Source organism: Cordyceps militaris (genome assembly GCF_000225605.1).
Source record: "Cordyceps militaris CM01 unplaced genomic scaffold CCM_S00004, whole genome shotgun sequence".
Classification (NCBI taxonomy): domain Eukaryota; kingdom Fungi; phylum Ascomycota; class Sordariomycetes; order Hypocreales; family Cordycipitaceae; genus Cordyceps; species Cordyceps militaris.
Genome location: NW_006271972.1, coordinates 4,312,209 through 4,335,261, shown reverse-complemented (window position 1 = coordinate 4,335,261; position 23,053 = coordinate 4,312,209). Strand labels below are relative to the sequence as shown.

General features: G+C 56.3%; 9 protein-coding genes across 9 annotated transcripts; 5 read left to right on the top strand and 4 right to left on the bottom strand.

The window, feature by feature from the left end:
* Positions 1 to 2,840: 2,840 nt before the first annotated feature.
* On the top strand, positions 2,841 to 6,220 carry CCM_06389 (DNA-directed DNA polymerase theta; the record flags this gene model as incomplete). The annotated part of the gene is made up of 12 exons (XM_006671529.1): positions 2,841 to 3,345; positions 3,408 to 3,685; positions 3,745 to 3,927; positions 3,977 to 4,303; positions 4,544 to 4,647; positions 4,698 to 4,925; positions 4,976 to 5,419; positions 5,468 to 5,695; positions 5,742 to 5,846; positions 5,899 to 5,971; positions 6,031 to 6,136; positions 6,186 to 6,220. 12 exons carry the CDS (start codon positions 2,841 to 2,843, stop codon positions 6,218 to 6,220), a joined length of 2,616 nt encoding a protein of 871 aa, XP_006671592.1.
* Positions 6,221 to 6,391: 171 nt separating this feature from the next.
* On the bottom strand, positions 6,392 to 8,033 carry CCM_06388 (uncharacterized protein; the record flags this gene model as incomplete). The annotated part of the gene is made up of 3 exons (XM_006671528.1): positions 6,392 to 6,864; positions 6,925 to 7,822; positions 7,905 to 8,033. 3 exons carry the CDS (start codon positions 8,031 to 8,033, stop codon positions 6,392 to 6,394), a joined length of 1,500 nt encoding a protein of 499 aa, XP_006671591.1.
* A 431-nt stretch (positions 8,034 to 8,464) lies between these two features.
* Positions 8,465 to 11,889, top strand: CCM_06387 (valyl-tRNA synthetase; the record flags this gene model as incomplete). The annotated part of the gene is made up of 5 exons (XM_006671527.1): positions 8,465 to 8,495; positions 8,553 to 8,639; positions 8,697 to 10,349; positions 10,405 to 11,430; positions 11,477 to 11,889. The coding sequence occupies 5 exons, from the start codon at positions 8,465 to 8,467 to the stop codon at positions 11,887 to 11,889; spliced, it is 3,210 nt and encodes a 1,069-aa protein (XP_006671590.1).
* Positions 11,890 to 12,123: 234 nt separating this feature from the next.
* On the bottom strand, positions 12,124 to 14,358 carry CCM_06386 (DEAD/DEAH box helicase, putative; the record flags this gene model as incomplete). The annotated part of the gene is made up of 1 exon (XM_006671526.1): positions 12,124 to 14,358. The coding sequence occupies one exon, from the start codon at positions 14,356 to 14,358 to the stop codon at positions 12,124 to 12,126; it is 2,235 nt and encodes a 744-aa protein (XP_006671589.1).
* A 404-nt stretch (positions 14,359 to 14,762) lies between these two features.
* CCM_06385 (uncharacterized protein) lies at positions 14,763 to 15,353 on the top strand (the record flags this gene model as incomplete). Its single annotated transcript, XM_006671525.1, has 3 exons — positions 14,763 to 15,142; positions 15,202 to 15,262; positions 15,318 to 15,353. 3 exons carry the CDS (start codon positions 14,763 to 14,765, stop codon positions 15,351 to 15,353), a joined length of 477 nt encoding a protein of 158 aa, XP_006671588.1.
* Positions 15,354 to 15,752: 399 nt separating this feature from the next.
* On the top strand, positions 15,753 to 16,277 carry CCM_06384 (DnaJ domain protein; the record flags this gene model as incomplete). The annotated part of the gene is made up of 1 exon (XM_006671524.1): positions 15,753 to 16,277. The coding sequence occupies one exon, from the start codon at positions 15,753 to 15,755 to the stop codon at positions 16,275 to 16,277; it is 525 nt and encodes a 174-aa protein (XP_006671587.1).
* A 201-nt stretch (positions 16,278 to 16,478) lies between these two features.
* CCM_06383 (14-3-3 protein) lies at positions 16,479 to 17,593 on the bottom strand (the record flags this gene model as incomplete). Its single annotated transcript, XM_006671523.1, has 5 exons — positions 16,479 to 16,566; positions 16,704 to 16,810; positions 16,864 to 16,934; positions 16,992 to 17,233; positions 17,289 to 17,593. The coding sequence occupies 5 exons, from the start codon at positions 17,591 to 17,593 to the stop codon at positions 16,479 to 16,481; spliced, it is 813 nt and encodes a 270-aa protein (XP_006671586.1).
* Positions 17,594 to 19,025: 1,432 nt separating this feature from the next.
* On the top strand, positions 19,026 to 20,344 carry CCM_06382 (uncharacterized protein; the record flags this gene model as incomplete). Its single annotated transcript, XM_006671522.1, has 5 exons — positions 19,026 to 19,166; positions 19,225 to 19,324; positions 19,866 to 20,004; positions 20,029 to 20,205; positions 20,305 to 20,344. 5 exons carry the CDS (start codon positions 19,026 to 19,028, stop codon positions 20,342 to 20,344), a joined length of 597 nt encoding a protein of 198 aa, XP_006671585.1.
* A 270-nt stretch (positions 20,345 to 20,614) lies between these two features.
* Positions 20,615 to 22,705, bottom strand: CCM_06381 (nucleoporin Nsp1, putative; the record flags this gene model as incomplete). The annotated part of the gene is made up of 2 exons (XM_006671521.1): positions 20,615 to 20,803; positions 20,861 to 22,705. The coding sequence occupies 2 exons, from the start codon at positions 22,703 to 22,705 to the stop codon at positions 20,615 to 20,617; spliced, it is 2,034 nt and encodes a 677-aa protein (XP_006671584.1).
* Positions 22,706 to 23,053: the final 348 nt, after the last annotated feature.

Genomic DNA, 23,053 nt, shown 5'->3' with positions numbered 1-23,053 from the left:
TCCCTAAAAACAGTCCCATCGTACCTAGTTTAATAGGTTGCAGGGGGTCGTGAAGAATTGCCGGAGACCTTTTTTTTTTCTCAGCAGCACGCCGAAGCTTTCCTCCCACCGCCGCGGAAAGCAATGGTTCTCTCCCATCAAGCGAGGCTTGCCCAATCCCGACCGTGCCTTGTTTGTTGGGGGGGCATCGACATGTCACATCTGGCTGCGTTACCATGTGGATGGCTGATTGCCACCATGTCATCGCCTACCTAGGTACCTAGGGAATCTGTCGACCGCCCACCACCTCATTAATCAAGTACTGGTACGCTACGTACGCTACGTACGCAAATACGCAAATGCACATGTACAAATGTATTCATAAAACAAGCCTGTCACCAGGGAGACAAAATAACCCAACCGTCCGGTTAGGAATAACTACTACCATCTTTCTCGTTCGTATTCTTTTCTTACTATTGATTCACTTCCTTCCCTTTTCATTTATCTTTCTTATCTCTCTAATCTTACTTATACTTGTTCTGATTCCCTTTCCTCCTTTTCCCAGTTTAATCTTCTTAACCATAGAGTTATGTGTAGGGCCTTTTTTGTCGCCACGTAATCGATGCCTAGTTCCCTAGTATTTTAGTGTGCGGACAGAGTTCGCGTCAGAGGCTTGCGCAACAAACTCTACGGTGGGGTGAGAAACTGTCTTGTTGAGTTTCTCGTCTAACGGTACTTTCGGAAAGAACACGGCGCTTTATTATCCAGTACCATTTTTGCGCTTTGTGGGTTCCAAGGTCACTACCGTTGGTGTAATCGCATGCCCCCCCCCCATATCTGTATAGGCCATCAAACAGGCTGCAACAAAGAGGCAAGGGTAAGTTGAGCGGCCTCGCCGACTACAAATGGAGCACCGAGCGGGTAGTCATCAATCTCTTCATGCGTCGTCGGCTCTCAGGAAACAAAGGCATAAAACCCGCCCAAGGCAACCTCGTCTCCCCGAGTCGCACGGCTATTCTCTTGTACCACGCGCTGCGTTCCATCTAAAGTACCGCCGCAGCAACCCAGCGCCAGCTGAAGCCAGAAACCAGAATTGATCAGGGTCGGGCCAATGATCAAGACCTTGGTAGGTTTTCGTGGTGTGGGTGGCGGCCCTCACGCGACTACCGGTAAGAATAAAGGCATACGGGGGAAAGGGGAGTAATAGCAACAGCCACTTGACCTCTGCGCTCTTTTTTCCACAGACTGCTTGCCAAGTTATTCGCTTGCATTCATTCATGCATTTCCCACCCCCCATGGACAGCAATTGTCGTTGCATGCCCCCCGTCGTTGTCCTAGAGCGCAGCGCGTGGGGGCCTGGAACATGCCTGTAAATCGGAGTCAGTGGCTGGTGCCGAAATGCCAGATATGCTCTCGTCCGTCTGTCAGGCACCCTGTTATGCCCTAGCGAGGTACTTGTCCTTTGTACAAATTACCTCCGCCACTTCTGCAGTCGGCGTCAATCAAACACGCCACCACCGCCGCGAATGACCCTTTTTCAGCCACATGCAGAAGCCACACGTGATAACGCGACATGCGCCTGTCCTTCTGTCGCGCATACCAGCGCGTTCTACGATCAACTAGACGCGCCATTCTGATGAATATGTTGTTCTCGAAAGTAGCCTCGTTACGGCAATAAATTGTACATCTCATTCCGAAATTGTATCGAGTAGCGTATCTGCTTTTCTGTTCAAGCTGCACCTCTTTTCTTTTTCTTTCCTGTTGATGAAGTGTGTTTTCTCGCTTGCCATGTCTCCGCCTAGTTAGTGCTTCTGTGCAATATCCCCAGGTAGGCAGACAAGAAGCAAGGACCGCGCGATACGTGATTTTCCCTCGACAAAGCTTCGCTGTGGCCTCTTTCAGCGCCATATTTGATCAACAGAAAATTATCTATCAGAGGAAGCACATGAGTGACGCAAATTCGAGCATCCTGGTGTGGCATTTGTGGGCTTGACAGACTACCCTAGACAAACGCACCGTTTGTAACAAAGTACCACAAATTACGGCACTCGCAAATCCTCGGCATCTACGGTTGCCGCGACTATTACGCCGCGCTGACGTATTAGTGGAACGACCTGGGTGACTGATTCAGCGTCATCTGATTGCGAGCGGCAGTCTTGTCGTCGGCCGATGGATGGGCGGCGGTACGGTACACGGGTGTCGCATTCCGTGATCTCGGTGTCGGCAGCTTGGATCACGCCAACACCGGCAAGAACATGTGTACATATTACACTTCCGCGACGACTACTTGGAGGGGCGACTGCCTCCAGCACCTCGGGTTTCCTGCAGCGCCCAGCCTCGGGAAGGAGATGATGTACCTGCAAGGGTTAAAACGCCGCATGAAGAGTGCACGGGCAATGGGTTGGGCTTTTTTCCCGAGCACTTCCAATCCCACCGTGCACTGGTCCCGTATTACGCCTCTGGCCAGTTTAGCCTCACCAGCTATGTGTGCGCCACAACAACACTATTAGACATATGAAGAAGAAAAACGACTTGAGAGCTAAAAAAAGGAAAAAGTTTAAAATGCCCCTATTTATAGACTTGAAGCATTGAATTTAATCAAATTGTGCTTCTTCTGTATCTCGTGGAAGCAGAGTATTCCGCACGTGATAGCGCGACTACACCTCGTTGCGTCGTCGCGTCGGGACGCGCCTCAGGCTGCGCAAGGGCGAAAGGCGGCGACACCAGATTCAACTCACCTAGCGTTCACGGTTCGGCCCTGCATCGCCCGATGGACAACACACCTCCGGCTTCTCCTTTACTTCCCAGGCCGGTCAAAATAGGAAACTGAAAAGGAGAACAGCAAAAAAGGGGACGCCGCCATGCAGCGCATGAATGGCCTGCTGCACACCACATCACTCCAGCTCGTCCAGAACAACCATGCACACGCACCGGCACCCGTCGACCCCGTCGCCGGCCAGAAGCGCTCCTGGTCCGCCGCCGACCCCAACCCCGATCCGGCCGCCAGGCCGCCGCCGCCACCGATTCTCTTCAAGCGGTCCATCGCGCTGCCGCAGGCCCCGTCCAAGCTGATCCCGAGCGCAATCACCACGCCGGGGCCGCCCTCGTCCACCAGCGAGGAGGGCGAGTACACGCAGCGCCACAAGCTCGCCGCCACGCCGTCGTCGTCGCTCGACCCGGAGCTGCACCTGTCGCATGCCGTTTACGGCCTGCCCGCGCCGCTCGTCGCCAACTTTGCGACGCTCGGAATCAACCACATCTACCCGTGGCAGCGCAACTGTCTCAAGGGCCCCGGTCTGCTCACCGGCGAGCGCAACCTGGTCTACTGCGCGCCGACTGGCGGTGGCAAATCTCTCGTCGCCGACTGTAAGACCCCGATTCTTGTGAAATTTGCAACCCCCCGCTCTCGTAATACTGGCTGACTGTAGCGGCGGTGCCAGTGCTCATGTTGAAGCGTATTCTACACTCGCGCGAATCCAAAGCCTTGCTTGTGCTCCCCTACGTAGCTCTCGTGCAGGAAAAGGTGCGGTGGCTGCGCCAGCTCGTCGAGGGCCTCAAACTCCCGTCCCCCGTTGAAAAGGATCCGCATGCGCCGTTCAATGCCAGGCCGACGCCGGATGGCTTGCGAGTCGTCGGCTTCTTTGGTGGCGGCAAAGTCCGGGCCACCTGGGACGACTTTGACATTGGTGTCTGTACACTGGAAAAGGTACGAGTTAATAGCCAACGCCAATCGAAACGTCTACAACAAAGCTCACCCGGGAATAGGCCAACATGCTTGTCAATGCAGCCATCGAAAACTGCTCAATAGCCAAGCTTCAGGCCGTGGTGCTAGACGAATTGCACATGATTGATGACGAGCATCGAGGCTACACCTTGGAGCTTATTGGTACAAAATTGCTTAGCTTGGAGCACACCGTGCAAATTGTTGGCATGAGTGCTACCATTCCTGTAAGAAGAGGTACATCCCGTCTACTTGTCCCCGCTGATGCCAAAGCAGAATATGGATCTCATGGCCAAATGGCTCAACGCGCATTCATTCGAGACCCGATATCGACCTGTTCCCATTGAAGAACACCTCGTCTGCAACGGCGCCATCTTTGCCGCCGATAATCCTCGCTGCCTCCCAGACAACGCCGACCAGCTCAAGAACAGCCTTGTCGACGCTGTTCGAACGATCGGCCCCTCTCTCCACAAAGAGCTGTCAGACCCTGTACTGAATGCCGTCGTCGCACTCGCCCATGAAACCGCGTCGGCGGGCTACGGCGTCCTGATCTTTGCCGGCAGTCGCAGCATGACCGAATCGCTGGCACGGTGCATCAGCCGTGTGATGCCAGACATTTCTGAGATGCATGAAACGATGCTAGAAAAACGAACTGACTTGCTTGATGAATTGCGAAGCTTGCCGACTGGCCTCGATCATGTGCTGGAGGAGACGATATTATTTGGTGTTGCATTTCATCGTGTGTATTTGCTCCGACGTCATCCCTCTTCCTCACTAATTACTCTATAGATGTGAGCCCCCCTCCCTACGGCTTTGCGCTTCGACGATACTAATGGCAAAAAGGCTGGTATAACCGCCGAGGAAAGAGAACTGATAGCAGCCGCCTACGACTCCGGAACCCTCCTAGTCTGCGTTGCCACCTGTAGCCTCGCTGCGGGCATCAACCTGTAATCAACCCCGGGCCATCTCGAGTTCCAACGTCTGCTAATTCATGCAGCCCAGCTCGCCGCGTCATCCTGCACAACGCCAGGATGGGTCGCGATTTTATAGGCCCAGCCATGCTGCGACAGATGCGCGGGCGCGCCGGCCGTCAAGGCAAGTCACCTGTGGGTGAGACTTACCTGTGCTGCCGTGAGGCCGACCTGGAGACTGTGGTACAGCTGATCAAGGCGGAGCTGCCCAAGGTAACTAGCTGTCTGACATCGGAAAATCGGCGCGTTCAACGGTACGTTTCCCTGCTTCGGCCTTATGCATGTCCTAGCCTAACAATTGTAGCGCTGTTCTGGAAGTAATTGCTATCCATCTTGCTACTAGCTACGACTCTATTCGCTTCTACTTTGGCAAATCTCTCCTGGCACTCACTCAAGACGAAGCCCGGGTCGATGAAGATCTCAAGGCTAGCCTAAAGGACCTCGAGGGCCTCGAGCTCATCGAGTCAGACGCCTTTGGCAACTATGCGCCGACGCAGCTCGGCCGTGCCATTGTGGCGTCGGCCATTGATCCAGATGACGGCATCTTTGTGCACCGCGAGCTCGTCAAGGCACTGCGGGCCTTTGTCATGGACGGCGAGCTGCACATCCTCTACATCTTCACGCCGGTGCAGGACCTCGGTGTCACGATCAACTGGCAGGTGTTTCGCAATGAGCTGCAGCTTCTCGATGAAAGCGGGTTGCGCGTGTTGCGATTCCTAGGCATCAAGCCGACTGCTATTCTTAAATTGTACGTCAACAGAACCACACCCTCACTGTAAACGCTAATGATGGACAGTGCGCAAGGAGTCCCGGTGCCTGAAAACACACCGGAGCAAAAGGAAATGTCTCGCGTGTATAGAAGATTCTACCTAGCACTTCAGCTTCGTGATTTATGCAATGAAATGCCGATTCACGTGGTTGCACGAAAGTACGACGCACCGCGAGGCTCCGTGCAGACGCTCTCACAAACCTGTCATGGTTTCGGCGCCGGCGTCATCAAATTTTGCCAGCACATGGACTGGGGGTATGTACTACGTTGCTACGCGAAAGTCCGCTCTAACAGCTGGTAGCCTCATGGCAGCGGCCCTCGATCACTTTTCCGATCGCCTCCTCGCAGGCGCTCGTACTGAGCTACTATGCCTCGCCAAGATACCATTCATAAAAAGCCGCACGGCGTAAGTGATTCAAGTTTGCAATTGTCGCGTCTGTCTATTGACATAGCAGCAGGCGTGTATTCTGGGAAAATGGATACCGCACCGTGGGCACCATAGCCAATGCCGATCCCAAAGAGCTTGTGCCTGTATTAAAACAGGTTTGTTTGACAGTCTGTGAAGTCTACAGCTATTAACTTGCATGTAGGCAAACCCTAGCAAGATTCGAGTCAAGGGACTAGATATTGCCAAATACGAAGAGAAGCTTCTGTCTAAAGCCAACATTATTTCGGCTCATGCCAACAGATTATGGAGTGAGTCGTCATATAATCTTCTATTGGTCAACGAAACTAATAAATGTAGGTATCCAAATGCAGGTAGAGATGGAACTGGAATAAACGAAGGCAAGCAGTACTTTCTCATGCGCCGAAAACGGAATGGTCGATTCCTCTACCGTCTCTCCTAAGCCGGCCGCAGTTCTATCCTCTCTCTATCTTACACACACGCTACTGTGCGGCCATCTATAGTACCATATACATATTCATGTTATACAAAATTATCCTCCATCGCTACAGTAAAAGTGCCATGAGACCCGCCTCCGCAAATGTCGGCATCTTGCCAACGCCCTTCATCCGCTCATCGATGCCCTCGGCCATGAAAAGCCTCGAGTTTGGCACCGACAGCTTCCTCTCATCCGGAAACTCGGCGTCGTCACGCTCGCTCGGCGCCTCCACAAAGATGCCCTTGCTCGATAGCGCGCCAAAGTGGCCGCCCATGAACGGCGTCTCCGGCCGGGTTGACAGTTCCTGGTGCGTGCCGGGCACGCCAAACACGATGCTCGGGGGCAGGTACACGGGCATGGCCGGCACATCATCGAGCGCCATGAGGAACTGCACCGTGCAGCCCGTCGGCGCAAAGGTCGATTCGCTCATCGACTGCGCGAAGCGGTGCATCTCTTCCTCCTCGGAGAGGGAAAAGTGCGTCCGCTGGGGGTCGAGAGACAGCAGGCCCTTTTTCGCGCCCCAACCACCGCCACCACTCACTGCTGTCTGTCAGTCCACTTGTCACGAGTAAGAAGTCATGTATTGGGGGGTAAGCATACAAACTTGAAGAAGCTTTGCGCCGCGCTGGTGCGAGCAGTGCAGATAAATCGCCGTCTTGGCAGCCAATTCCTGCATGCTAGACTCGCTCGTGTCGACCGACAACGGCGTTGGGCTACCGTTGAGCCAGGAGGCCGCCGCGTCCGCCGAGCCGCTCTTGGGTGTAATCAGCGCCCAGATGCCCGCCGGCCCCGTGTTCATGGCGCTGCTACCACGCTTCCCGTAGAAGGCATTAACGGCGTCCTCGAGCTCCGTCGACGCCGGAATCGTCTGGCCGTCAATTTCCACCCCGCGCACAATGTTGCCAAAGCTCGCCGCCACCAGCCGTGGTGGCGTCACCGGCACGAGCGGCGCCCACAATCCCAGGTCGCCCATTTTCCGCGGCAACTCGCTGTCCGACACCAGAACCTCTTGCGCATACCGTTCCATCTGCCGCTCCATTCTCGAGCCGTCCCCCGAGAGGTCAAACGTGGAGGCCAGCAGCGTCGAGGCCCTGTTGTTCTGAAACGTCGTTCTCGCCAGCGGAAGCGTCACTTTCGGCACCCCCAGGGAAAAGGACAGCGCCGAGACGGCTTCTTTATCCTCTGGGGACCGTGGCGGCTCGGGCTGCCATAGATGGGGCAGCATGTGGTCGAGGTGGCCCCTCAGGACGGAGATGCCCGGCGTGGTGTGGTAGCTGCCCAGCGGCGGCGCGATGCTGTCCACAATGGCGCCCAGTACGTGAAACTTGTCCGGACGGCTGCTACCGGCGAGGAGGGAGGCCAGACTCCCCATAAAGTCAGCATTTTCAAAGTTCTTGGCGAATTCTGGCGTGGCGAGCACGACGGCGGCGTCGTGGCTGGAAGAATTTGCCGATAGAGCCTTGGAGGCAATGTCGTCCATCATAGACGAGATCGCATCCTAAAATATGTTAGAAAAATTGAAATAAACACTCATAATATTGAGTTCATTGATTGAGTATCTCAATCTCGTTTGAGCTCACTCTGGAGGTGTTTGCAAGCGCATAGGTAAATTGCACTTGGTCTGATCTTGCTTCACTGGAAAACGGCCTGCCTAGGGGGCGCCGCGACAACCATAGGGCGCTGCGCCGACAAATGGCCCGATGTATCATATCTGTATGACCCAGAGTCACAACTTCAAAGAATTCGCGCCCAATACCGATAATTGGCGGAAAATCATGAGTAACATGCAGAGTAAGTCATTCCTGGCTTTTCTACGAGCCTCAGAGACATACATGTGGCGCATGTCTGTGGCGCAAGCTCCAACCAGCCACAAAAATTGCCCCTCATCCCACTTCACATAGTAACAACTAAATCTTAGCGGTGACTCAATTTTGTGATTCCAAACAGCGAAACCGCAACAAGTAGGCTCATTCTTGAGTCAAACGTACTCTGCCCTGGGTTATATCAACGACACCGCTCGAAGCCCATTTTTTTGCGGGCTTCCACATAACCATTCAGGACGACGTTTAGACTCGCTGTTCGAGCACTTCGTGTGCGGTCCGTTTCCCCACGAAGACCCTTGACTACCACACGTGCAATCATGGCCACCAACGCTGGACGCTCCAATATCGGTATGCCGTGGCTTTTTTGGCGCCTCCATATACGTCGCTAACCTTCCATCGTTGCAGCCGAGGGTGCTTCCATCCCGGCGCAAGCCCCATCCGCCGAGACGCCCGCTGGCGCCGAGACGCCAAAAGTAAAGTCTGAGAAGGAGTGTAAGTGAGAGGCGTTGCCAAATTCAGTCCGCCGTCCCGAGACTAACACCTGTGCAGTACAGAAGGAACTTCAAAAGGCTGAAAAAGCCGCCAAGCTCGAAGCGAAAAAGGCCAAGGCTGCTCTCCAAGCCGCCAACGCCGCCGCCAATAAAGAGAAAAAGGCCAAGAAGGAAAAGGCCGACGAAGCCGAAGTCCCTCCCTACGTCGAAGACACACCGCCCGGCGAGAAGAAGCGCATCCGATCGTTTGAAGACGCCAACTTCAAGGCCTACGATCCCATTGCCGTCGAGTCGGCATGGTACACCTGGTGGGAGAAGCAGGGCTACTTCAAGCCCGAGTTCAAGCCCAATGGCGACGTCAAGGACGAGGGCAGCTTCGTCATTGTCCACCCGCCTCCGAACGTCACCGGTGCCCTGCACATGGGCCACGCCCTGACCGACTCGCTGCAGGACATGATGATTCGCTGGAGTCGCATGCACGGTAAGACGACGCTATGGCTGCCTGGCACCGACCACGCCGGCATCTCCACGCAGTCTGTCGTCGAGAATATGCTGTGGCGCCGCAAGCAGCAGACCCGCCACGACCTCGGCAGAGAAAAGTTCATCGAGCAGGTCTGGGAGTGGAAGGAGGACTACCACAAGCGCATCAACAAGGCGCTGACCCGTCTCGGTGGCTCGTTTGACTGGTCCCGAGAGGCCTTTACCATGGATGAGACCCGCTATGCTGCCGTCATGGAGAACTTTGTCCGTCTTCACGAGGATGGCATTATTTACAGAGCCAACAGACTTGTCAACTGGTGCACAAGACTCAACACCACGCTATCCAACCTTGAAGTTGATAACAAGGAGCTGACGGGCCGCACATTACTTGAGGTTCCCGGTTATGATAAGAAGGTTGAATTTGGTGTCATCGTTCACTTCAAATACCCCATTGAGGGCTCGGATGAGACCGTCGAGGTCGCCACTACCCGTATTGAGACCATGCTTGGTGATACTGGTATCGCCGTTCACCCCAAGGATACCCGCTATGCCCATCTCGTTGGCAAGAACGCCGTCCACCCTTTCATCCCCGGCCGCAAACTGCCCATTATCGCCGACGACTATGTCGAGATGGAGTTTGGTACCGGTGCCGTCAAGCTCACTCCCGCCCACGACACAAACGATTTCGCCCTCGGCCAGCGCCACAAACTCGAGTTTATCAATATCCTTACCGACGATGGCTTGATGAACGAGAATACCGGTCCCTACAAGGGCCAGAAGCGCTTCGACGTCCGCTACAGCATCCAGGACGCGCTCAAGGAAAAGGGCCTGTATGTTGACAAGAAGGACAACGCCATGAAGGTCCCCATGTGCAGCAAGTCCAAGGATGTCATTGAGCCCATAATGAAGCCCCAGTGGTGGGTCAAGACGACAGACATGGCTGCCGAGGCTGTCAAGGTTGTCAAGAATGGTGAGATCAAGATCCGCCCCGAGAGCGCCGAAAAGGCCTACTACCGCTGGATGGAGGACACGCAGGACTGGTGCATCTCCAGACAGCTTTGGTGGGGACACAGATGTCCCGTCTACTTCGCCAAAATTGAGGGTGGCTCCGACCTCCCCGACGAGGAGCTCTGGTTCTCTGGTCGCACCCAGGAAGAGGCCGAGGCCAAGGCCAAGGCCAAGCTCGCTGGCAAGAAGTTCACCCTTGAACAGGACGAGGATGTCCTCGACAGTGAGTTTCAACTCGTTTGTTCCGTATTGAGTATCACAATCGCTAACCTTACCAGCCTGGTTCTCCTCTGGCCTGTGGCCTTTCAGCACCCTCGGCTGGCCCAAGAAGACACACGACCTTGAGAAGCTTTTCCCTACCAGCGTCCTCGAGACTGGCTGGGACATCCTCTTCTTCTGGATTGCTCGCATGATCATGCTGAGCTTGAAGCTGACCGGCAAGATTCCATTCGAGGAAGTCTTTTGCCACAGCCTGGTCCGCGATTCCGAAGGCCGCAAAATGTCCAAGAGTCTGGGCAACGTCATTGACCCTCTCGATGTCATTTCCGGCATTCCCCTGCAGACACTGCACGACAAGCTGGCACTCGGCAACCTGCACCCCACCGAGGTTGAGCGAGCGACAAAATATCAAAAGACATCGTTCCCCGACGGCATCCCCCAGTGCGGTGCCGACGCCCTGCGCTTCACCATGGTCAACGCGACTACCGGCGGCAGTGACATTAATCTCGAGATCCGCTCCATCTACGGCTACCGCAAGTTTTGCAACAAAATCTTCCAGGCCACCAAGTACGTCCTCGGCAGCCTGCCTGCCGACTTTGTGCCCGCCAAGCAGGGCGCGGTCCCCGGCAAGACGCTGGCCGAGCGCTGGATCCTGCACAAGATGAACCAGGCCGCCAAGGATGTCAACGTGGCCATTGCCGACCGCGAGTTCTCCAAGTCGACGGCCATCATCTACAAGTACTGGTACAGCGAGCTCTGCGACGTCTATATTGAAAACTCCAAGTCGATTATCCGCGACGGCACGCCCGAGGAGCGCGAGTCGGCCATCCAGACCCTCTACACAGCCCTCGAGGCGGCTCTCACGATGATCCATCCCTTTATGCCGTTTATCAGTGAGGAAATGTGGCAGAGGATGCCGCGCCGCCCTAGCGACGAGACCCAGTCGATCATGATTGCCAAGTACCCCGTTTACAACCTGGCCCTGGACGACCCGCAGTCCGAGACTGCCTACGAGCTCGTCCTGGACTGTGTCAAGGCCGTCCGCTCCCTAACCGCTGAATACGCCATCAAGGAGAACGCTGACGGTACGTCCAGACAACAAGTCACATATCCCAACGCAAGCTAACCCAGTTCTAGTCATTATCCAAACCTTTACCAAGGCCGCCGAGGAGACGGGCACCAAGGAGCTCGTCTCCATCACCTCGCTCGCCGGCAAGGCCGTCAGCAAGATCAACACCATCCGCGCCGACGCGCCGCGTCCCGCGGGCTGCGTTGCGTACCCCGTCTCCACGGCCGCCACCGTCTTCCTGCACGTAAAGGGCCGCGTCGACATGGACGCCGAGATTAGCAAGGCGCAGAAGCGCCGTGACAAGGCGACGCAGAGCATCCAGCGCCAGGAGAAGCTCCTCGCCGACGCCGTCTACCTCGAAAAGGCGTCGGACGCGGTCCGCGAGGCCGATGAGAAGAAGCTGGCGGACGCCAAGCAGGAGCTTGCCAGCTTCAAGGAGACGATTCAACAGTTTGAGCAACTCAAGCTGGAGTAGGGACAAAAGCATCTGTGGAGGATTAGGAAGGATTTTACGAGATTTTTAATTGTTTTCATGAATGAGAGATGAGGAGACGCCACTTTGTTTATTCAAGAGACATGTTGTCACTGACACGGCCTTGTCCAAAGATTCGTGTCCACGTAAACGTCCTTAACACATCTGTCCACTGTCGTTGCATAATTGTATAATTGTATTCATTGTACATGGCTTAGTTTCCTGGTATCAATCTGTTCATCGCCCTCCTCTACCCCCTCTGCCTCCTCGTCCACCGCCACCACCACCACCACCGCCGCCGCCGCCCTCATTCTCCTGCTCATTGCCCCTAGACCTCCCCGCGCCCTTGACCGGCCTCGTCTGGGCCGCCTCGTGCTTCTTCAACTCCTCGGGCACCTTTGAGATGGAGCTCTTGCTGAGCATCTGCCGCAAATCATACAGCACGTCGGCGTCCTCGTTGCCGAGGAACGTAATGGCCGTGCCGCTCTTGCCGGCACGACCCGTGCGGCCGATGCGATGGGTGTAGCTCTCGATGCTGAGGGCCATGTTGAAGTTGACGACGAGCGAGACGTCGGGGACGTCGATGCCGCGGCCGGCCAGGTCCGTGGCGACGAGGACCTGCGTCTCGCCGCTGCGGACGGCGGCGAGGGCGGCCTCACGCTGCTCCTGCGTCTTGCTGCCGTGCAGCGGGACGGCGCTCCAGCCCATGCTGCGGACGTCCTTGGCGACGGCGTCGCAGTTGCGCTTGATGTTGACGAAGACGATGATGGGCGGCGCAAACATGTTGGAGGCGAGGATGCGCGCCAGCCGCTTCTTGCGCGCGTCCTCGCCCGAGACGAACTCGACCTGCTGCTCGACCGTCTCGACCGCCTCGCCGGCGTTGCCAATCATGGCCATGGCCGGGCGCCGCAGGTACTTCTTGGCGATGCGCTCGACTAGCGGCGGCATCGTGGCCGTGAACATCATCGTCTGGCGGTAGCGGTCCTTTTCGCCCACGTACCGCTGCATCAGCCGCCCGTCCTCGGCCTCGTCCGTGTCGGGCTTCTCGTTGGACACGGGCAGCGCGTCGAGGATGGTGTTGACGGGCTCCTCGAAACCCATGTCGATCATGCGGTCCGCCTCGTCCATGATGACGTAGCAGCACTGCGACAGCACCAGCAGCCGCCGCTCGATGCAGTCCACCAGGCGGCCCGGCGTCGCCACGATAATCTCGGCGCCGTTGCGCAGCGCGTACGCCTGCTCCTCGAGCGAGTGCCCACCCACGATGCTCACGCACCGGAACCCGAGCGGCTCGCCAAACTTCTTGGCCTCCTTTTCAATCTGCTGCACCAGTTCGCGCGTCGGCGCCAGGATGAGCGCGTACGGCCCGTCATTCTTGTTCGTCTCTCCCAGCGGCGGCAGGTCCGAGATGTACACCAGCAGCGGCAGCAAAAACGCCGCCGTTTTGCCCGAACCCGTCACAGCAACACCGATCAAATCGCGCGCCAGCAGCGCAATCGGGATGGCGGCCCGCTGAATCGGCGTCGGCTCCTCGTAGCCCACGTGCTCGATAATGGCCAGCAGCCGCGGCGGCAGGCCCGACTCCTTCCAGTTGCGCATCGGGTTCGGCAGCGTGCCGCCCTTGGTCGAGATGCCAAAGTCCTCCTTGAAGATGCGCCAGTCGCGCTCGCGCATCTCGTCGAGCCGCTTCTCGTTCCACCGCCGGCCCAGGCCCGTCCGCTCCGCGCGGTCCCGCGCCTTGTCCCGCGCCCGGTAAAAGTCCTCCATGATGCCCTGGGCGCGCTCCCGGCCGTGCTCGGTGTCGCGTTGCTCAATCATCCGCGCCCGCTTCTTGGCCCGCTCCTCGGCCTCCTTGTCAAACTCGCCGCCGACGCCGGCCAGCGAGATGCCACGCACGCCCGCGCCGCCGCTGTAGGCCCCATCCTCCGCGCGCGAGGTATCCTCACCCGCGTCCCAGTCAAAGTTGAACTTCTTCTCCGTCGTCCGCATCCGCTTCTTTTGTGCAGAAAAGTTGGAGTGCTGGTTCACTTCTGGGCCTAGGTAGCGCGAGCGGAGCAGCTCGGCCTCAATCTCTTCGGCGGAGCGCTTTTCCGCGTTGGCCTTTTTACCCTTTTTGTCGCCTCCGCCCTCCTTGCCACTCTTGCCGCCTCGTCCGTCGCGTCTGTCTTTGTCGTCTCTGCCCCGAGGACCTGACGAGCCAACACCGTTCATGGTGCGCGGGCCTGTGGGGACGCCATTGCTTGTGCCCTTGTTCGTGGTCTTTGATGAGGCCGCTCGGTCTTCCCACTTCTTCTCGTCTTCGGCTCGTTTGCTCGCGTCGCCCGAGGCCTTTTTCCGCTTCAGCTCCTCGTCCTGTTTGGCCTGCTCGGCGGCGAGGCGTTCGCGCTGGGCCTTTGGTATGAAGCGAGGCTTAGCTGCGGCGGCTTCGGCTGCCTTTTTCTGGCGGAGGATTTCCTCGATGTCGAGAGGCATAGTGCTGTCGCGTTTGGTCTTGTGGTGTGGTCTTTGCGGTTCTCAGAAGACCGAGGAGTGTATTGGCCAGGCAGTAGGAAAATCCATATATCAGTGCCAGCGCCGCCAGATCGAGAATCATGAAAAGGTGTCGTAGCGCCCAAACTTGCGAGACAGGAAGGCTGGCAATTGTTCAAAGTCATCGAAGCTTGGCTTCGAGTTTGGGCCAGTGCGCCAATCACAGATCCCTGTACTATGGAATTGTGGGGCATCAAAAGTCGCTGGACATTCTGGATGCTTCAGTCCTCAAGATCTTTCAACCTCGCAACCATTGATAATTTTTGCGACTCGTCGTACACGACAACCCGGCCAATTTCTTGGGTCTTTCATCTCACTCCCCGGGACTCGACACACCCTCCGACGCAATGGCCTCGACGTCGCAATTCGTCCAGCTGGCCAAGAGCCTGCCCGAGCCCCTGCAGCGCTTCTTCGCCCGATGGCCGCCCGCCGCCCTCGCCTCGCCGGGTAGCGCGCCCACGACCTTTCAACAACTGCGCCCAGATCCCTTTGAGTTCTACAAGCACCCCGTGACGGGCCGGCGGCAGGATCCCGTGTACTCGGCGCGGCGGCAGGCGCAGCTGCTGCGCATGGCGCGCGACCACGGCGTCGCGGAGCTGCTGCCCGCTTCGGCCAAGAACCCGACGCAGCGCCTGGCGCACCGCGTCGAGCACGGCCTGCGCGTCAAGGGTACGGGTGTGGGACAAAAGGTCAAGGGTCACATTCACGAGCGACACATGATTGCCAAGTACGCACGAAGCCGGTTGCGGAGGATGGTTCGACGTTTGCTAACGAGGCTGTGTACAGGATGGAACAGAAACGAAAGGCAATGTTGGAAATGCCCGACCTTATCAAGAAGTGGAAGACGGTACGTTCTTATAAGTTGGCTGGTTGGAGGGAGCCTTGCTAATCATGCGAAACAGGTCGGAAAGCGAAACTGGACCAAGTTTCCGAAATAAGCACCTGTACAATACAACCGACAAGCTTGTATTTCAAAAAACGCCGTCAATCCGAGCGTGTATATACCACCATGTACTACTACAATACCATTTTAAACAACTCTGTGCCGATTGTGCTGTTCATGCCCGTCACCCAAGATGCTCTGCGCTCCTGACCACAACTTCAGCCATGGACAAGGGTAAAATATTATAGAAGAATGAAAAATGTCGGCATTTAACGAGATGCATGAACAGAACACATTTATTTCCAAATTCGCCAACATAAATGCATCACGTGACTCTTCTCGACTTCACTCGTCTTATTCAAGACGATGAAAACGAAAAAAAAAATCCTCCCCGCCCGCCACACTCTTTCACCAAAAACCAAACACGCACTCTTTCTGTGATTTTTCTTCCCACATGGCAAGTCCCTCCGCGGGACGTCCGTCCCGGACCGCCACGCATTACGAGGTCCTCGACCTGCAGCCGGCGCTCCTCGGCGCCGCGGAGCCGCACGACATCGCCACCCTCATCAAGCGGGCGTACCGCCGGGCGCTGCTGCGCAACCACCCCGACAAGGCCGCGCAGTCCAGCGCGCCCACGCTCACAGTCGACCAGATCGGCGAGGCCTACGCTGTGCTGTCCTCCCCGCCGCGGCGCAAAGAGTACGACGCGGGGCTGCGCGTGGCAAGGATCGCCGGCGGCAGCCGGGACGACGACGACGAGACAAAGTTCCACACGGGCATTGAGAATGTCGACCTTGATGACCTCGGCTTTGACGAGGCGGGCCGGCGCTGGTACCGGTCGTGTCGGTGCGGCAACGACCGCGGCTACTCGTTTGAGGAGGAGGACCTCGTCGATGCGAGCGAAGACGGCGTCTTAATGGTGGGGTGTCAGGACTGTAGCCTCTGGCTCAAAGTCCACTTTGCCGTGGTGGAGGAGTAACGACAGATTATGACAACACAAGTATATAAACAAGGGTTGAATAACCGCAAAGGCATAGAACGGGCCAAGGCATATTTCATGACAAGAGGCGCAGAATACAAAATGGCACATCAACGATCTCACAATGAGTAGATTGGATATTGGTATTGAAAGCAATTTTAATAAATTTTTATTGGTCCCGACGGGCACGGCATTAAAAGTCTAGAGCAAGCTCGTCTGTTCAACGGCTTGGTAGGCTTCTTCGGATCCGTGGGAAAACAAATAAGAGACAAAAATCAATAACCCCGTTCTTTGTTTCTGCGTGTTTACCTAAACAATGCCGAAGCTCTTGGATAAAAACGACGTCTTCCGTCACTCCATAGACACCAGTCCGCCCTAAAACCTGAGTGCGAAAAGCCAATTAGTCCCCGACATGGGTAGGCTTACTCGGCAGCCTTGGTTTCTTCGGCCTTGGGCTCCTCGGCAACGACGGGCTCCTCCTTGGGGACACCCTCGGCGGGGGCAGTCTCGGCCTCGGAAGAAGTCCAGAGAGTCTAATGAGGTTAGGAAAAAAATTGCTACATGACCGAAATGGTGGCAGGCTTACCAAGTTGTCACGGAGGAGCTGCATGATAAGGGTCGAGTCCTTGTAGCTCTCCTCGCTCAGGGTATCAAGCTCTGTAAAAAGTCAGTCGAGTGCCTTCAGATGCGCTGGGAATCCGGGAGGGGACATACCGGCAATGGCATCGTCGAAAGCCTGCTTGGCAAGGTGGCAAGCCTGATCGGGAGCGTTGAGAATCTCGTAGTAGAAGACGGAGAAGTTGAGGGCAAGACCCAGACGGATGGGGTGAGTGGGAGGAAGCTCGCCCTGGGCAACATCGGTGGCAGCCTTGTAGGCCTCGAGGGACTTGTCGGCCGAGTCCTTGCGCTTGTCGCCTGTGGCGAACTCGGCAAGGTAGCGGTGGTAGTCACCCTTCCTTGAATAGGAGTCAGTATTAGATAACATGGCGGGGCGCAAAACGAAAGACGCACATCTTGTGGTAGAAGACCTTAGACTCGCCGGACTTGGCAGAGGGGATCAGGTGCTTGTCAAGGACGTCAAGGATATCCTCGCAGATCTTGGCGAGCTCATCTTCGATCTTCTGGCGGTACTCCTTGATGAGAGTAACCTGGGAAGAGTTGCCCTTGGACTCCTCCTTCTGCTCGATAGAAGTGACTATTCTCCAAGACGCACGGCGGGCGCCAATGACGTTCTTGTAGGCAACGGAGAGAAGGTTGCGCTCCTCAACAGTCAGGTCGCGGTCCTCGGAGGCGACGATCTTCATGTTCTCAACCATCTCTAGGGGCGGGGCAAGTCAGCGCACACGGCTCTTTTGGGTGGGTGCTGGTCGGGAGGCGCCAGCTTGTTTTGTTTAGTGACGTACCCTCGTAGCGCTCGGCCTGCTCAGCGAGCTTGGCCAGATAAACGGCATCGTCGTTAGCCATTTTGGATAATTAGGGTCTGCTCGAGAAATGGCGGTTAGCAAGGCGACGGTGATGTGCGTTTGCAGTGTATTGGCTGGGCACTAGAAGGGCGAATTGTATGAAAAAGGGGGACCAAGAAGAGGGGTCGCCACTGGCGATTTCCAAAGGCAGGCAGGTGCTAGGCAGAAATACGAAGACGAGGAGCGCAGCGCCGGACAAGCACCATTCGAATTGCGGATTGAAGCATCGTGAACAGGCCAACACGCAAAGCGTGCGTGGCCGGCAGGCGAGCTCAGGAAGTCAACCCTCCCCCGCTCCTTGGGCGGCGGCTCTAGTGGGGGTTGGCATGCTGGGGGCAGTATCCAGGACGCGCGCCGAGAGGAAGCAGGCGAGACATGGCGAGTTATAGAAAGTCGCTCGTGGAGACTTGATGATGGCTTGCTGGCAGAAGCTGTATCGTCGAGGCGCGCGCGCGCTCTGGAGGGGGACGGGAGCAAGACAGGCGCGATGACGAATGTGCACCATGGGGTCTGGCGGGAGGGGTTGCAGAAGGCAGAGGAGAGAGGGAGCGATGCAAGGCGAGAAATGGCGTGTGCCATTTATCGGGAACGACGTACCAGTAAAAAGGGACGAAAAAGGGTATTTGAGTTGTAGATGGAAGAAAGAAAGGTCGGAGGATTCGGTGGTGGAAGCTTTTGCCGGGGGTGGTGTGTGGAAGAGGCGATGCGGAAATTGGTTTGTTTGTTGGGATTATTATGTAGCAGAGCGAGGAGGAGGAAAGGAAGAGAGTGAGAGGGCGGCTCACAGGCGGCCCTGGCTCTGCAAGGTACCTGGGGGGACACGCGCTACAGGTATGCCGGGTGCTCAAAGCCACCAAAAACAAGATGGCAGTTGTCCTAGAGTACGCTCTCTTGCCCCTACCAGCGCCTGGTGCCTGCCTGGAGGTTGCTCAAGTCCTGCTGCCGTTGTACTGGTACATGAAGGCTACGACAGTGAAGCCTCAGGCAACCAATGATAGCCTATCTCAGCCCGTCACGTGAACTAAAAAAGGTCTCACACGTCTCAGACCGCCCACCAGCATGCCAGCAGCGGACAGTGCAGGCAATACGGATACAGATACTGTAAGTTACTTTGATAACAAGATATTACGATTCACGTGAGAACGGAAGAGATTTGGCTTCTCTGGGAAATCGCGTAAATCGCGTTCATTTTAGGGTTTTTTTTTTCTATTAGCATGCTCTACAAATTTTGTTCGTCTTTCTTCCCATCGCGTTGCACTCCCAGCGCTGTCATACCCGTTCCTCCATGTACCGGTACCTCTGCCAGCTTTCCAACCATCTCAACAGCATCGGTCCTACCCTGCCACTGAATCACCCGTCATCTCACATCTCACTGACTGACGGCGCGTCACACGCGCCGATCCGGCCAACTCATTGTGTTCATCACGTATGTACATTGTATAATTGCGGCGTACTAAGTCTACGGTAGTATAGGTAGATTGCAGGTAGTTACAGCGGATACCGGAAAGCAGCAAATATCATTTCCGCGTCTCCCTTTCTCCCACCGCTCATTGGCCAATCCCTGCATCGCAAACCGCGCATCCAGTAAAAAAGCAGTTATTATGCCTAACAACGGGTGGTTTTCTTCGCGTTTATGTTGAATCTTCGCAAGCTACATTGAAACGCAACGTTTTTACAGTCCTACCCAGATCTCATGTTAAGCAAACCTTGTTTCTGTTCGCAGTCTCGCGGACAAGGCCAACAGGTGGGCAGGGGCACTGGTTGCCAGTTATGCTTCTCAATTGCTTCTCTCTTCATATCAAAATAGGCTCTGGCTCGTTGACAGACTCCCACTGTGACACTGTAATGCTAGATGCTTCGCCAGCTTATTAGCTCAGCTAACGAGCTTGGAACCCACCACCATAGAGGAGTACCGACGCTTTTGTCTTTACGTCACACAAACTTATGTACCGAGCTATTGCTCTCAACTGTTCGAAATCAACCTTTCCTCATGCAGCTTAGCTTATTCGCTGGTAGAGCTTTGCCTCTCAAACCACACCACCTCGGCCGCAAACCACGTCACAGCTAGCTCACCTCCTCTCCAAACACCATCAATCTTCATCGTCCTTCTCCCATCATTAAAAAGCACCTTTGCCCACGATGCTTCGCACAACCTTTGCCAAGACGGCCGCTCTCCGTCCCATCCGCGCCGCTGCCTTTTCCACCACTGCCCGCGCCATGGCCGAGGGTGACACCGGTGCCCCCCCTCGTACTGGCGGCCAAGGGTAAGCAAGCTTCCCCATGTCCAGTTCGATACCAATCAGTCTGGGCCTCGCCTATACTGACAAACGCAGTGACGCCTTCCAGCGCCGCGAGCGCGCCTCCGAGGACTACGCCATCCGCCAGCGCGAGAAGGAGAAGCTTCTCGAGCTCAAGCAGAGACTTGCCGAGCAGCAGGAGCACCTCCAGCGCCTGTCCGAGCACATGTACGTCCCTCTACAAGTCTGCGATGCCATCGCATCGGTTCATACCTGCGCAAATGACCCCGCCTGTTGATTGTGATTCACTAACACTACCCACCGCAGCGACGAGATTACCAAAGACCAGGGTGGCGAGAAGAACTAAGGCGTACCAGCGTTGCCAAATTGACGACATGACCCATGGCACCACAGATGCACAGTCATAGTGACAAGAGACTAGCTGGTCCTCGATTTTGTCTAAAATAGTGTACAACTACATACGAAATGTGACATTAATCCACCTCTCCAATCAGTTTCGGACCTTTATTCCCTCTAGTCCATTGGATCGTGTCTCGCGAAAATTGACTATCCCAATTGGTTTCCCGGTCGTTCATTAAACTCCAATACACACTTCAAAAACAATTCACCTCGGCCTTCACCGGCGTCCCGTGTACGCACGATAGAAGCCCTCAGCCGCGTCGCTCTCCACGCCCGCATAATTGTTGGCCATGCCATTGTTAGTCTTTTGCGCCGACGTCACCTTGGCTTGTAGCGCCGTCGCGTTGGCGTCGATCCACTGTAGCTGTGTCAGGTGGCCGTTGAGAACGCGCACGATTTGGCTCAGCTAGATTGACAAGTTAGCTTCCAAGTCGTTGTCAGTGCATTTGTAGTTACTACGTACCGGGTCCTCGGCCTTGGCGCCCTTGCTCAGAGTTCCCGAAATCTCGTTGATCTCCTTGACCATCTTGGACAGATCGCGACACTTTTCATCCAGCTGTTGTGTGAGCTTCTCAGCCAGCTTGTATGTGCGCTCGCGTTCTTGATCCGGCCCCGCCAAATGCTCGCCGGGTCCAAGCTGCTTGGCAAACATATCCTGAACTTCCGACTCATAGCGGCTGAGCCAAGCTTCCAGTTCTTCCTGTTGGCTTTCCACCGCAGCGAGCTGTCTCTCAATTTCGTGGCTGGCGCGCTCAGCCTCATACGTGTCCATGTACAGTTTCTGGATCTTTTCACCATTTTCCACCAGGTTTCTGTCCCAGGTAGCCACCGTTGTTGCCTGCTCCTTGAATTCCTTCTTATACTTGGTCAAGTCCGATGCCCATCGAGTGACAATATCCTCCATGGTCTTGTTCTTGAGTCGGGCGATTTGCGAGGGTGGTCCGGTGGTAGAGGCACCAAGTGCACTGGTAGAAGCCGCGATTGTCGGTGTTTGAGTGGCGGGTTTCGCAGTATCTGTAGCTGGCTTAGCTCCACCAAACAAGGCAGAGGCGCCAGCGGCCGTGGCCGTCGAACCCGGTATGGCGGTGGAAGTCGGTGTCGAGGCCGTGGCAGGCTTCACGCCGCCAAAGACAGCACCAGCGGTGGTAGTTACTGCTGGGGCCGCAGCCGTGGTGGCAGCAGGTTTAGCGCCAAATAAACCACCAGCGGTTGATGCTGTCGCTGCAGCAGGCGCCGCGGCAGTCGTGGTAGCGGTGCCACCACCGCCAAAAAGATTTCCCGAGCTGGGGGGCGCGGTCGCGGTTGTGGGAGTAGTTGCAGCGGACGTAGACGCAGCTGCAGGTTTGGCGCCAAACATAGAGAGGGCTCCGGTCGATGCGCCTATGGCAGGGGCAGCTGCGGCCTGTGTAGTAGCAGTACCTCCAGCGGCATTTCCGAACAGACCAGATGAAGGTGCACCAGCAGCGGGCTTCGCAGCACCGAAGATACCTCCGGTGCTAGGTGCGGTCTTTTGACTGCCAAAAATCCCGGTGCTTGCCGTCGTAGTAGGCGTCGCCGCGACATCAGTGCTGCTGGACTTTGCTCCAAACATTCCACCACCACCACCACCACCAAAAAGCCCGCCCGCAGCGCCGCCAGCAGCAGGCGGGGCGCCAGCGGGAGTTGTCGATGAGAGTGGAAACATGGGTTTAGCAGGTGTAGCAGCAGCCGCACCCATGCCTGGTACAGCCAGGTTACTTCCAAATGTAGGAGCAGATGACGTGGGAGTCGCGGTAGCACCGCCGCCAAATACTCCTGAAGCCGCAGGAGCAGTTGTAGTAGTGGCAGCTTGGCCTTGGCTCGACGATACAGCTTGGCCAAACAAACCACCTCCGGCAGCGGTAGTCGGTGTAGAGGCGACACTTCCAAAAATGTTTACGGCGGGCTTTTCTGCGGCATTGCTCGCACTGCCAAACAGTCCACCCGATGCAGGGGCGGCAGAGGCAGCGCCGCCACCACCAAACAAACTAGACGCTCCGGTCGCAGATTTCGCGCCGAAGATACCACTAGCGGGGGCAGGTGTCGTGGAAGCGCCACCAAAAACCCCCGATGGCGTCGCGGGACTTGTAGATGCCGGCGCTCCGAAGACGCTGCTCGGTTTGGGTGCGCTGCCTGTATTGCTGGTGCCAAATCCAAACGTGGGTGCCGTAGCACCGCCACTACCGCCCGCCGAGCCAAATATTCCTCCGGATGCAGGTGCCGAAGATGTTGTGTTGTTGTTCGCCGCGCCGCTCGATGCTGGAGTCCCAAACGCAAACGGTGAAGCCATGGTTGCGACGAGCCTCGATGGTGTCGAGGTCAAGTTGGGTTATTCGCGTAACGCTAGTGGTATCGGCCGTGTTCTGCCCCGCGATGTTGAAGTGAGTTAAATTCGTGGCGAAAAATTATAGTCTCGCTTCGGGTGACAGCTCAACTTTGGAAGTTGGGAATGGTTGATTGTGGTTGCAGGTGGACGCAGCAGCCCAAACAACGACCAGGAGCTTTTTTCCTGAGAGCTTGCGAGGTTGGCGCGAAGCTGAGCCGCGTCCAGCACTACGCCAAATATGGCAGGTGGGCAGCGCCGCTTTAGTGCAGCCCTACTTGCTTGTGCCAAGTAGCATCTACGCAACGCTCGTGG